This window comes from Rhamphochromis sp. 'chilingali' (assembly GCF_963969265.1).
Source record: "Rhamphochromis sp. 'chilingali' genome assembly, chromosome: 7".
Lineage (NCBI taxonomy): Eukaryota > Metazoa > Chordata > Actinopteri > Cichliformes > Cichlidae > Rhamphochromis > Rhamphochromis sp. 'chilingali'.
Genome location: NC_137934.1, coordinates 12,828,306 through 12,843,329, shown reverse-complemented (window position 1 = coordinate 12,843,329; position 15,024 = coordinate 12,828,306). Strand labels below are relative to the sequence as shown.

At 44.9% G+C, this 15,024-nt stretch overlaps 1 protein-coding gene across 3 annotated transcripts in view; it reads right to left on the bottom strand.

Annotated features, from left to right (window-relative positions):
- pcloa (piccolo presynaptic cytomatrix protein a) overlaps positions 1-15,024 on the bottom strand; it is a 73,286-nt gene that overhangs the window by 54,102 nt on the left and 4,160 nt on the right. For all 3 annotated transcript variants that reach the window (XM_080886129.1, XM_080886131.1, XM_080886130.1), the window contains exon 3: positions 13,089-14,102. In XM_080886129.1, the coding sequence (XP_080742255.1) occupies positions 13,089-14,102 (1,014 nt within the window). The remainder of the gene's footprint in view (positions 1-13,088; positions 14,103-15,024) is intronic.

The following is a 15,024-nucleotide window of genomic DNA, read 5'->3' as shown; positions in this document are numbered from 1 at the left end:
GCGAGAAGTAAATAAACTGGAGCTCCATAACACCCTTCTCGTCAGGAAGAGACAAGTGGGAAGTGACTTCGCATACCAGCTAGTGCTACCTGAGGAATATCGACCAGTTGTACTTAACCACCTACATGATCAAATGGGTCACATGGGAATTGACAGAACGCTGGACTTGGTCCGTTCCCGGTTTTATTGGCCTAAGATGACAAGTGATGTGGTCAATAAAATAAGACAGTGCGAAAGATGCGTGAGACGCAAATCCCCATCTGAACGAGCCGCACCTCTGGTCAATATCAAAACCTCTCATCCCATGGAACTGGTGTGCATGGATTTTCTCTCTGTGGAACCAGATCGTGGAGTCAAAGACATACTTGTCATAACTGACCATTTCACAAAATATGCCATTGCTGTGCCAACACCAAACCAGAAAGCCAGGACTGTTGCCAAATGTTTATGGGACAACTTTCTTGTGCATTATGGTATCCCAGAACGTTTGCACAGTGACCAAGGCCCTGACTTTGAATCCAGAATCATCCGAGAGCTTTGTGAAATGGCTGGGATCCACAAAATAAGAACCACTCCATACCATCCAAGAGGCAATCCTGTTGAACGGTTTAACCGAACATTACTGGATATGCTAGGAACACTCACAGCTCAACAGAAATCCCATTGGAAAGATTTTGTAAAACCCCTGGTGCATGCATACAATTGCACAAGAAACGATGTTACAGGTTTTTCACCATATGAGCTTATGTTTGGCCGCCAACCTCGCTTACCGGTGGACTTGGCCTTTGGACTACCCCTTGCCAAAGAAGGATCAACATCCCACACACAATATGTGGACAAACTAAAGTCCCACCTAGAAGAAAGTTACAAGCTGGCCATCGAAAACTCAGAAAAGGTGATGAAACGTAACAAAAACAGATTTGATAAAAATGTCACTGCATCACAGCTGAATGTTGGAGACAGAGTTCTTGTGAGGAACGTGCGGCTAAGAGGCAAACACAAGCTTGCAGATAAATGGGAGTCATCTGTGTACATTGTAGTGAAGAAAGCCGGCACTCTTCCTGTGTATACAGTTCGACCCGAAGGCCAAGACAAGCCCCTGAGAACTTTACATCGAGACCTCCTACTGCCCTGTGGGTATTTACCACCTGAAAAGGAAATGCTTACTAAGCAGAAGAGGAAAATGCCTGTCTTACCCGTGTCTCCTGTACGTGCTGATGATGCTGATAACAATGACGAAGAGGAACTAATCTCATACCTACCTGTTCCCTTCTCTGCTGAACCTGTCACCTTCACAACAACCATCGACTTACCCAATACTCCGCAACCTGTGCCACTTATCAACCAGCCCGATGTCCCTGTAGTATTGGCTACAGAGGAAGAGAATGCTATCCTCTCAGAGGAACCTGTACCTGCTGAAGAGGAACAAGTTATTGCTAGCGGAACCGTGGAAGCTGGCTTTGAGCCAGTTGATCTTGTCGAAACTTCTCACGATGAAGAAAGTCTGTCTTCTGATTCGGAAGCATCCAGAAGTAACTTGTCACAATACTCACCTACTGAATCAGAGCCTCTCAGTCCTGAGGCAGAACCACCTTTGAGGCATTCAACCCGCACCAGGAATCCTCCTGATCGGCTGCAATACATCAAGCCTGGTAAGCCTCTGTTAAAGAGCGTTCAGACCTTCCTGCATGGGTTAAGTTCTGTCTTCTCCTTCGCTCTTCAAGACGATGAAGAAGAGGAGACGATGCCTTCACACCTCAGCCAACCAGTCATTCGCTGCCAGCCTAGTCCATGTACGAGGACGTCCATGAGATTAGGGGGGGAGAGTGTAACCACGGTAACTTCTGACCCCACTTCCGCCAGTCCCTTTATTGTGGCGGGAATGAATCCTGTATAAGTTCCGGGTCAATCAGCTGCATGTCCCTGCTCCTCTGGCTGCTGTTGTCCCTGTGGTTGGCGTACTTGTCAGATATCGACACATTTTGCACTACAGGCCAGTTGACAGCGTGCAATAACCCGGCCGATTCATTCATCTTTACACTACCTCACACTCGACTCAACGGTGAGTTATTTGTTTGTTTTGTTTTGTCACAATTAATGTACATGCGGAGCCGCGATCGCACATCCTACAATGCCGGTAAGCTAATGCTAGGCTAGCGACAGTAAGTGCAATTACTAGTGTCATCTATTGAATATTGTTGTTTTTGTTTATTCCATTATGGCCGAATGTTGACTTAACGTATCTAGAGTTGAATGAGTAATTTGATTTTTGTAGTTTTGTCCGTTTTGGATGTTTTTTGTTACTTTTCTGATGAAATGCCGAAACGGCCTATGAGATTTTGCATTGAGTTAAATTCCATTTACATTATTGAATCTGTTGCGCAACACCTGTGATTAAATGAGTTTTGTAAATATATTTGATTAACTTTGGATAATATTTATTAGCTTTAACGCTGATATACTTTGATGGGACCCATGAGAATGTCTTTCTATAATAGTATTTAGAATGACATTCATTATAAGAGATGATGGTTTATTGATTGTTGTATGAAACGTGGCATTGATTACTTGACTTTGTTATTTATGGATTTATGGATTTATTTTGTCACAGCAGTAGAATGCTGTTTCATTTTCTTCTGTGAATGATACTTTCTGTTTTTTGACCTTGTTTAGGTCAGGTTTTTTTTGTTCTCCCGCGATCAGCCCTGATCAGCGCGAGATGGCGAGCCACCCGACCACCGCTACGTTGCGGTAGGAATTGTGAACCTATGGACTGAATCACAAATTGTTGACAATGACCTATCACAGGTCCATGGAACTAAACTAAATCACATACTGGACTACACCTCATCCCACCTCCTTTTGGAACCTACTAAGCTGTTTTGTATTGTCAACATTATTTTTGTTTGTGATATATATGCATATGTTTTTATTTCTTTTGTACATCCGTCTATACACTTCTCCTAACAAACATAATATATATATATATTTGAGCTCTACTTTTGTTTCCTGTGTTTTATTCACACCCTCAGGCTCCATAGTCGAATCTTATTCTGATAGCTCATTGTCTATGAGGCTGCAATCAGGCGCCCTGGTCCTTTAACCGCGTTACACTGGCTGTTTCCTATACATTAATAAAATCTTATATTATGTTAGGATTCTTGCATTATCATATTTTCTGCCTGACAGTCAATTCTGCCCACAGGTGCTGTTCATGTGACTCGCAGGCGTGAGTCACGAGTGCTAAAACAAACCGCAACAGTCAGGTTGTCATGGTCTGCACTGCTTAGGGCAGCATGGGCTGGCACCCATATCCTTTGTGACACCCCTTTCCTCCTCCACCCCCCCATGGGATTCCTCTTTCTGTCACAACCATATCTCTTGTCTCCTCTCGCCTCTGCTTTGGGCCTGTCCTCCTCCATTCTGCAATGAAATGTTATCTGTCTGCGTGTTTTTTCATCTCAGTGCTCTCTTACTTTCATTTCATGCTTAAAAAGAAGACTGTGGTTTTAATATTTGACATTTTAATTAAAAAACAAAATCATAAAAAGACGCTTGTGAAGTTTCTGGTCTATTTCTTATAACTTGTCAGTCAAGGTAGCTCCCTCCAACTGCTCTTCCTTTACCAATACCTATATTCTCCAATAAAGATGAAAGGGACCACTTTAAACGTGGGATAAAAGTTAATCCTCTTGCCTTTTTTTTTTTTTTTTTTTCCAAAAAATGCATGAAAATGATTTTTTCACAGGTGAAGCTAAGCTGTTTCCCCTCACCCACTTAAGGTCATTTAATAGTCAGACTGAGATAGTCCAAAATCCACAAAACCAACTTTCTGCTTTATTCAAATTAGACCCTTCCCTGCTGGTGAAGTAAAAGCACGTGTTGCAGTGCTGACAACAAGGGGCAAGTGCCAGAATCTGTGTCTTCATGTGTCTCTGCTTGCCTGTCCTTTGCTCTCAGTGTGATGAGGCCCCACTGCTGGCACACTTGACGTATTCGCTTGGTGGTGAAAATTTAAGTCTTGCTAAGCATTTAAAATAAATTTTGAAAACTGCAAATTCGAAAGGAGATCATTAGAATTTCTTCTAGAATAGAGCATGAAGGGTTCTATATAAAAAGGAAGGATCTACCATTCATAGCCTAACCAAGGTGTAAGATCTGTTAATATGGCAACTGAGACAGCAACTTGCTAGATGCATTTCTCAGTAAAAATAAATAAATAAAATCAGTTTAACTTGTGAGATATATTCTTATTCAGGTGCCAACAAAATCAACCAAAACACATCCGCAAACACACACACAGACACACATTCACCTTAATGTCTAAAAATACCCTCACAGCCTTCCAATGTGGCCATGTGCGGGTCTCTGTGGGTTGCCTGGTGCGGCAGAAGAAAATACACAGTTAAAGGAGTGAATATGAAAGAGGGAACACAAAGAGCTACAAAAGGGAGTGTTGAGGAGGGGGGGGGGGCTGCCCTGCAGTTCCTTGTGTTCTCCCCTCTCTCTCTCTCTCCCTCTCCTCTTTGTGGCTCTCTTTGGTGGCTGTGGCTATTTTTGTATGCTTCAGCCTCCTGACCAACTGATGGGAGAGCTGTGAGAACAACTGGACTGTATGGAGCGGATTGAAAGCTTTATAACTGTGATATATAACTGTGGTTAGTTTCTAAGTACTGTAAACAACAGAATCATCTAATATCTGGATTCTGCAATGACGTGTGACTTAAATAAGGCAGAAGTTTGGAGCGGGGGGGTTCAGAGATACCAAGCGCTACACAGAAGCATATTCAAGCATGTGCATAAGTGTATGTATGACCACGGAGCGAGCCTTTATCTGGCTGTGCAGACTCAAGAGGATTCAGACTGTGGGCGGAGGCGTGGGCACGATTGCAGAATAACAATGAGGAAGGAGGACACGGGAAACACATTGCAATAAATGCAGGCTAAGGTTTTAGAAACATGAGGATGCCCAACACGGGGACCTAGCGCTCAAGTGGCTTTTTGGTTTTAACCGAAACTTTACAAGCCTAAACTAACGGCTTAACTTAAGCAGATATTAAGAGAGGTGAAGTTAACGAAACAATCTGAAATGATCCTTTCCTGTCTGACCCAGAGGAGCAGATTCATGACATCTTTATGTCATAAATAAGGAAGTGTTTACTTTTGCGCCAAGAAACCACTAGCCTAGCATTTGCATTTTGCTCTGCTTACTCTCTTTGAGGCTAAACAAATCTTGAGAAGAAAGTGATGCTAGCCTCCTAACCCGAATGTCAGTTTGACAGCAGACAAGGGTGACCTACTTACCAAAATCCTAAACTATTTCTTTCCACAATTCCACAAAAATAGGTGTACTCAACACTTTATGATCATTGCTTATTCATTTTCCAGGATGACGACTTTTTAAGATCTTGTAGTTGTGACTAAATACAAAAATGGCAAACTGGAATAAAGCAGTTCAGTTTCTAGGATACATTAACCAACAGCCAGAAAGTATTTAATAATTAAGTTAGGGAGAGCAGTTGATACAGGATAGCAAAGCATAATCTTGTAGATGTTGGCCAATGTCAAGTGGGGGGAAAAAGCAAAAAAAAGAGGAAACACCATGCATCTTCATAACTCTCGTTTATATGTTTTTATACATCTTTTCATATTTAATTTATCTAAACAAGGCTCGCTGGTAGAGTGTACTGTGGCCAGTTGAGATCAAGAAACCAGCTTAAGGTGATTTTGTGACATGGTGCATTATCCTGCTGGAAGCATCCACCAGCGGATGATCCTCTCTGTGGTCGTAAAGGAATGGACGTTGTCAACAACAATACTCGGGCAGGCTGTAGTGTTTACATGATATTCATTTGCTGTTAATGGATCCAAAGTGTGCAAATAAAATATACCCCACACCATCACACCTCCAGGATCCAGCCACAGCAGTTGATATAAAGCAGCATGCTTTCATGTTGTTGACACCAAATTCTGGCTCTACTATCTGAATGTTGAAGTACACATCGAGACTCATCGGTCCAGGCAACATTTTTCCTTCTGTTGTCCAATTTTGATGAGCTCGTGAGAACTGAACCCTTAGTTTCCTGTTTTTAGCCGATAGGAGTGGTACATGGCGTGGTCTCCTGCTGCTGGAGCATTTGATGTGTTCCACATTCAGAGATGCTCTTCTGCATACTTTGGATCTAATGAGTGAATATTCGAATCGCTGTTGCCTTCCTATCAACTTGAACCAGTCTGCCATTCTTCACTGACTTCTGACATCAACAAAGCATTTACACCCAGAGGCGTTATGCTCACTATATATTTTCTCCTTTTTGGACCATTCTCTGTAAACCCTACAGACGGTTGTTTGATCAAATCCCAGTAGATCAGCTGAAATACTCAGCTGATCTACTGGACTTCAAAGCACCATGTTTGAAGTCACTTAAATCTCCTTTCTTCGCCATTCTGATTCCTGGTTTGAACTTAAGCTTGTATTGACATAGTCCAAATGCATTAAGAGTATGAACTAGGGTTGGGCGATTGAACAAATATATCGACAATCGATGATAAGCTGAGCCCATCAGCGATCGTTTTTACAAAGGCGATTTATTTATTCATTTGCCCATGAGTAAGTTTGCTAATAATGATGGAGCTATTCGGGCACTTTGTCCAAAGTTTGATTATTCAGCGCTCCAGATGGGTTGAGTGTGTTAAAAATTTTAATCGCGTTAACTATGATGACCTGTTAACGCTGACAGTCCTATTTTTTTTTTTTTTCTAGGGGGGGGGGTGGAAATTAGTTTGTCCATGTTTGGACTTCTGAGTTGTAAAGGCGCAAATCAGTCCATGCATGATTACATTGCTCCACCCATCAAAATGTCTGCCCATGCGCGAATATATCACCCATCGTCGATTATTGGACTGACGAGTGTCGGTTGGAAATTTTTTTACATATCGCCCAACCCTAGTATGAACATTACATTAATATGCTCGATTTCAAAACCACAGATTACCTTCTGCAGAATTTAAATAAAAAAGGTGGAAATCTCGCTGGTTTATGGAGGTGGAGGTGACACAGAGTGTAACTCACAACTCTACTCTTAGCTCTGACTCTCTGATTTGCACTTCCCATTTTACGTAAGGCTCCTTCAAAAAGCACACTCATTACTGATAAGGACAATATGACATGGAGCCTGAGCTAAAGTAACACTGCTGAGCAGCAGACACACATTTACACACTTTCAAATTCAAATTCAAATTCAAATTTTATTTGTCACACACACACAACCATACACAGTATGACATGGGGGTGAAATGCTTGTAGCTGTACAATGCCCGACCATTAAATGACAGAAGAAAAGTTTTACAATATTTACAATTTACTACAAAAATTTACAAATTAACTTGGGAATTTACAGTAAAGAATGTGCAAATAGCAGAAGAGATTATAAAGATAAGGATTATAAATTATAGGAATTATAGGATTATAGGAAATGTGTGGTGGTGCGTGTGGTGACGTGTGTGAGAGTCCAGTCTTATAGTGACGTGTTTGGGAGAGTCCAGTCCTACACCTGGTTCAGGGCCCGAATAGCCTGGGGGAAGAAGCTCCTCCTCATTCTCTCTGTTTTGGCCTTAAGGGAGCGGAAGCGCTTCCCAGACCTCAACAGTGAGAAGAGTCCATTGTTGGGATGGGAGAGGTCCATCATAATCTTCCTAGCTTTGGACTTGCACCGCTTGGTGTAGATGGACAGCAGGTCAGGGAGCTCTGATTGAATGATGCGTTCTGCCGAGCGCACCACCCTTTGCAGATCTTGTCTGTCCTGCTTGGTGCGGTTCCCAAACCAGGTGCAGATGTTTGACGTCAGGACGCTCTCGATGGTGCAGGAGTAGAAGTTCTTGAGCACCTTCAGTGGCAGATGGAAGTCTCTAAGTCTTCTGAGGAAGAAGAGACGCTGACGGGCTTTCTTAACCAGGGTGTTGATGTGACAGGACCATGACAGGTCCTGAGTGATGTGGACACCCAGGTATCGGAAACTGTCCAGTCTCTCCACTGGCGTGCCACTGATGATGAGGGGTTTGTAATTCCTCGCCTGCTTTGTAGTGAAGTCCACGATCAGCTCCTTAGTCTTGCTGATGTTTAGGAGGAGGTTATTCTCCTGGCACCAGGTCTCCAGGTTCCTAATCTCCTCCAGGTAGGCCGTCTCGATGTTGTCGGAGATCAGGCCCACAACAGCAGTGTCGTCAGCAAACTTGACAATGGAGGTGGTGTCGGATGTGGCTACACAGTCATAAGTGTACAGTGAGTACAGCAGGGGGCTTAAAACACAGCCCTGAGGCACTCCAGTGCTGAGTGAGATGGAGGGGGAGACTTGTTTTCCTACCCTCACTGATTGGGGTCTGTCTGTGAGGAAGTTGAGGATCCACTGACACAGTGATGAGCTGAGTCCTAGATCCGTCAACTTGGTGAAAAGCTTAGAGGGAATTATTGTGTTGAATGCTGAACTGTAGTCCACGAACAGCATCCTAACATAATTCCCTCTGCCAGTGTCCAGGTGACTCAGGGATGTGTGGAGCAGGTGAGATATGGCATCGTCTGTGGAACGATTAGTCCGGTAAGCAAACTGAAGTGAGTCGATGGTGGGAGGAAGTGAAGAAGTGATGTGATCTCTCATCAGTCTTTCAAAACACTTCATCACAATTGAAGTCAGTGCTACTGGACGGTAGTCATTGTGGCAAGCGGGCTGTTGTTTCTTTGGAACAGGGACAATAATGGACCGTTTGAAGCACGTGGGAACCACAGCTTGGGCCAGGGAGAGGTTGAAGATCTCCGTGAACACCGGTGCTAGTTGATCAGCGCAGGCTCTAAGGACCCGGCCAGGGATTGCATCTGGTCCTGCTGCCTTCCTGGTGTTCACCCTCCTGAAGGTGTTCCTCACGGCATGCTCTGTGATGACGAATGCATTTTCTTCACTGGTGCACTCCGAGCGCGCGCAGCCGTTTGTTGTTTTAATTGCTGCGGCGTCGAAGCGAGCATAAAACGTGTTCAGCTCATCAGCCAGTGAAGCATCGGCATTCATCATTGAAGAAGCTGGTCGTTTATAGTCCGTTATAGTCCGCAGTCCTTTCCACAGGCTCCTAGAGTCTGTCGTAGCTGTGACTCTAGTTTTTCCCCGTAGCTCCGCTTTGCCTTTCGGACCGCGCTGCGCACGTTGTAGGACGCAGCCTTGTATAGGTCCATATTACCGGAGACAAGCCCTTCATTGTAGGCAGCGGTGCGTGATCTCAGAGCGTCGCGGATGTTTTTATCCACCCACGGCTTCTGGTTGGGAAACGTTCGGATGATAGTTCTTTCTGCTGTGTCGTCCGCTAGTTTCCCGATAAATCCCACAACCGCTTCCGTAAACATGTTGATGTCATCAGAGCTGCGCCGAAACATGTCCCAGTCTGCGTCATCCAGTGCGTCCTGCAGCGCGGCCACCGATTGGTCCGTCCAGCGAGCGACCTCCCTCCTGATTGGTGGTTGCTGCTTTAGCCTTTGTTTGTAAGCAGGTATGAGGAAGATGGCGGAATGGTCCGATTTTCCAAATGCCGGCAGGGGTTGAGCCTTGTAACAGTTCTTGAACGGGGTGTAGCAGTGGTCTAATGTCCTCGTGCCCCGGGTGGGGCAGTTGATGTGCTGGTGAAGGTTGTGAAATGTCCGTTTGAGATTCACTCTGTTAAAATCTCCCATAACAATGAGTGCGGCATCTCGGTGAAGTGTTTGTTGATGTGTGAGAGCCTCATGTAGCTCACATAAGGCAGTGTCCGAGTCCGCGTGAGGCGGAATGTAAACAGTGCAGGCAATGACCGCAGTGAATTCCCGAGGGAGATAGAAAGGGCGACACTTAACGATCAAAAGCTCCAGATTGGGCGAGCAAGAGCGTGTGAGTGGGGAGATGTTTGTGCTGTCGCACCATCTGTTGTTCACCATCAAACACACTCCACCACCTCTTTTCTTCCCCGACTCCATTGTCCTATCCATGCGGTAAACCGAAAAGAACCCCGTCGGCTGCACGGCGTGGTCTGGTATCGCTGGGTTCAGCCAAGTCTCGGTGAAGCAGAGGAGGTTGCAGTCCCGAATGTCTCTCTGGAACTTGATTCTGGCTCTGAGGTCATCAAGCTTGTTCTCGATGGATTGAACATTGGCTAGCAGGATACTGGGCATGGGTGCGCGGTGTGCGCGAGCCCGTAGCCTGTTCCTGATGCCGGCTCTTTTACCTCGAGGCCGTCGCTTAGGGTCGCGTCCTTTGTTCTCTCTCAGGATCTCCTTTGGCCAGGTTGGGTCCGGAGTTAAACATGGTGAAATGTTCGTGTACTGCAGACCAATAGAAACCAAAGTGTCTCTACTGTAGCGGATTTGTGTCTTTTGCATGATGCCCATGCAAGATTATCGCAGATATAGCAAAAAGTGACGAAAAAGTGGAGAAGTTAGGGCAGAGCATCCAGCACGGCAGCCGACCTCACCGGCGCCATTTTGTCTACTTTCCCTACTTCAAAGGGGGCCCCATTGGTAAAAGCAGGGGGATAGCACTGTTCAGGGAGGGTTCTCATAGAGAATACACTGTCTTTAAAAATGCAGGTATTAGGAAAGTCGTTCTTTGTCTTATAAGGATAAGACCAAGAATACAAAAGAGTGGGAAATACAAAAAAGACAGAGAAAATAGGACAAAAATGCAAGGAAGGGAGCTGCGTTTGAAAGAAAGCAAGCAACAGAGAAAACACATTAAGGTGAGTGCCTTTCCTTCCAGGGTGGCTATTTTCACAACTCATATTGATGGGATTAAGCAGAAACACCTGAGTCGGGGCTCACGCCTCAACAGAAATGGCAGACTTCCTGTTGCCCTTTAAATCCTTTCAGGACACAGAGATTATGGCTACACATGCTGACACATTACAGTCAGATGGACGCTCACCCTTCAATATTTCAACAAAATGACACATTTTTAGCAAACAGACCCTGAAATGCCTTATTTCTAATCCTTGCACATGCACACCGTGAGAACAAAAACACACTAAAAGAAGCAACTCTCCTGAAGTGTGAAGGCTCACCTGAGCCTACTCAGCCAAATGTCAATAGCTCGACATTCTCACAAATTAAACAAACTGTCCCCTCCCACACACACGTACACACACTCGCCACACACTCTGCACCACTCACGTCAGCAACTAAACCCTCGCTGACAGCCGACATTATGGCAGCGAATGACACACAAGTGAGGCGTACTACGTAGGGGGCAGATGACTCAACCTAGGTGCCGTGTGTGTGCGTGTCTTTTATGCCAAACCTTCAAAAGCTTGGTCACAACTTCAGTCAGAACCTTTCATTTTTATTCAACGTATGTGTCTTATTCAGCCCTGCAAGAGAAAGAAATAGTCATCCCTTCCCGTAAGAATTTCTAGCTACGCCTGTCCTAAAAACAAAACGGAGTCAGGCTTCAAGAAAAGAGGATGTTAAGAGGACTAATCTATGTCCAATTAGAGCATCAGTGGCTTGAATGCCCATCTCGCCTTTGTAATTACATTTCCCCCTCCATGCTTGGCCTCAATTAAGTGATTCAGCTCCTCAGTCTCCCAGCAAGCATGTGCAATTAAAAAAAATCCGAGCTTCAGAAGACGACAACAGTACAAAAACTTTAATAGTCCTGTCACCACTGTAAACTAATAGTGGTCATATATAAAAGGGGAGTGTAGATGTGACCGTGACCTGCTTGTGGACTCTCGTCACTGGACTGCCAGACATGGGAGTGAGGGGTGGGTGCAAAAACTTGAGTGTAAACACAGAAACTCCCTGTTTAAAGGTTGTTTGTGTGCCAAACTCCAGGAGACTCCTGGGATTGCTGGCTGTAGCATTTTCTTTAACAGACATATATGAAAGCGGAATGGGAAAATGGGAATAAGGATATTTTTCATAATGTCAAACTGCCTCTGAACTGGCAGCGTTCACAAGCTCATTCTCAGCTTAGAGCCAGAAATACACAGCAGATTACCAAACCTTGACCTAACAAAGCAGTTATCACGTGAAACCAGGATACGGCTTCGGCCTGGCAAACACGTGTTTGCGCTCTGAGTGGCATGACCATGTCAAGAGGATATTAGCCATCCCAAGTGACCACTAGCTTTAGTTATGTTATACTTTAGTTCTCAATGGATGTTTGATCTAATTGTGAGATGTGACTCAGATACGCTATAAACAAAATTGGGACAATTCACATGTTCACGTGGGTGCAGCATATGTGACTATGCTTTGCCTGCATGCTGGGAAACTGCTCAACCAAAAGCACTTTTTGGCCTCTGTTCCCATTATATACTGATTCAACACCACAGAGTACCATCTGCTGTGTGGAACTCAAAGCACGGTCTCACAGTGCTGCTTCCACATGGAACAACACATGGAAAACACCAGCAAACCTGTCCCCGCACCTTGATAGATAACCAGGCTGGAAGTGACTGGTTGGAGATGCTTTCACATGCAGAAAAGCAGACAAATAAGCATTGGCATTTACAGATTTACCAAGTCGCATGTATCCAGTTTCACAATTAAAGACTGCTCTATATAAAGGAAAGCGTGCATTCGCTACACATGACCACACAAGCGCACACAGCCAAATACACACATATACAGACACACAGTGTTCAGTCAAGTGCTCTTTGATGATGAGTCCTCCAAAAAAGCTATTTATCTTCACGTGTCTGGCCGCGCTCTCAGCTAAAGAAAGCTTGACAGTAATGAGGCTTACAGATTTTTTTAAACGCTGCATAATTGACCACATCCATTAATTCAGCAGTCAAATATGTGCAGATGCCATTACACTGTCTATCTGAGTCAAACTAATAGACTTAAAAGAAGAAATAAAGGGTATTTTTGCGAGATGCTAGTGGGGAAAACGTTCAACTGAATAGTCCTAATTGTATTTCTACTGTGACCTATTTCAACGAAACATCTAGAGGATGTTTGTGTTCTATTTATATACACCAGAATGCATAAATTAGCAGTAGGTGCACGGTGCTGAGAGCGCAGGAAGCTGTAGGGGCGTAAGAAAACAGCAACAATGATAAGGGTTTCTTACCTCTCCTAAGTGAGGAGTAGGATTGAATCCACACAGATTGCACACTGTCTTCTTGCACTCGGTGCAGAGGCTGTAGTTGGGCGTGTCTGTCGAGCCAACGTTTAGCTCCACATTACACAGAGGGCAGTTTTCCTTCGTCGCTGGAGCTGAAGTGGGCACGGGTTTGGTTTCCGGGGCTTTCTCTTCCCGCTCCACAGAAATGGTTCTGGGGGGTTTCTTGGTCTTAGGGGGCGGTGTTTCAGGAGCAGAGTCTGAATCAGGGGGAGAGCCAGGGCCAGAGAGGGGGGAGTCAGGTGGTGAACCGGGACCAGAGTCTGCAGGGGAGTCAGGTGGTGACCCAGGAGGTGAACCCTTTGCTTTATCTTCCTCTCCCGTGACAAGACTGGTGGCTGAGCTCAAGAGGGATGATCCAAAGCTAAACATTTGAGATGTGGCTGCAGGAGGTTTAGTGGACTCTGTCAAGCCTCCAAAACCTCCAAACAACTTCCCAGCAACAGATTCCTCCTGTTTTGGAGCAGCCTGGGCCTGAGGCTTCGACGACTCCATCAACCCACCAAACCCACTAAACAGTTTTCCCGTGACTGACTCAGCAGCGTGTGAAGCAGCCGCTGGTGGCTTAGCTGCATCTGTGAGCCCCCCTAAACTGATACCTCCCAACCCTCCAAAGAAGCTTGATTCCTGCTTGGGTTTAGCTGGGGACTGCTGAGGACTGGACTTCTGAATAATGGGGCGACCTGTCTTGGGGTCGATTTTGGGGGATCCCGCGACTGAGGAGCCTGGTGAAAGTGGTCCTGGAGAGGTAGGACCTGGGGATTTCTGCCTTGGTGTGGTTGGTGGTGTTAACCCTTGGTCGGAGGTGCTTTGCTGTTTTATCAGGAGCTTTCCAGGTTTTCCCGATGCCTGTCTCTGAGGAGAGGGTGGGGCGGAGCCTTGCTTGGGCTTCGTCACACCAGGGGGATCCATTCCTCCCATGGCTCGCTGCATCTGACAGTTCAGACACAGCCACTCTTTACCCTGTGCATGAAAGAAAAGATACAAACAAAGCATTAGTTAGATGCACCAGTGACAAGTGTAAGTACAGTATATGCCCAATAACTAACTTTAATCGCAAATAAAAGACACAACCAAATAATTTGCATCTCAAATGATGCTAATTCCTGTTTTTTCATCAACAACATTTACACAAATACTAATCAGTCAAAAAAAGCAAATACTATTCATGCATCAATGCCAGGTTATAGTAGCTTTATTACAGGTGGTCTATATGTTGATGATAACTGGCTGTCTTTTGTTGCCTTTGTTTACACCATACAGGAGTTATCAACACCTGTTCTTAAAAAAGCTGGGTTTACAGCAGAGAGCTCTTTGTTCAGTGTTTGGCTATCTCCTTGGTTTCCACTGTGTGCAAAGTACAGTGTTCAAAAGGGTCAGTGCTGACAGGCTGATCGCTATCTAGAAGAATGTGTATTTGTATTTGTAGCGTAGAGCAGTGTGCGTATTTTTGTGTGTAATGGTCGCCTATTTATTGCGTAAATGTAAACCGATCAATCCGTCCAACATATGCAAATACGCTGGCTTTCGAAGAACAACCCAAGTATAAATGGCAAAGCTGTGTAGAGTCTGTTGCAGATAAGAGTAATAAACGTAGGTGCTGATATATTATTGTATCAGCTGCCACTTGCAGCGATAGAAGCACGCTCTAAGAGTTGTATACACCCTTGGTGGACTTCCCCCTTTGCATATTTGGGGATATTTTAAAGGCCTAGTGTCTGTCTAAACATGCACCCAAAAATCAAAGCCTCTTGTTTTAAAAATGTGCCTTCTGAACTATCCCCAGTGTTATTACGCACATCAGCCGATCCCAAGAAGAAACTCGAGCAGACGGAACCAGCCATTCTGCTCTGCTATAATCATGGCCTACTAGCGTTTACAGTCC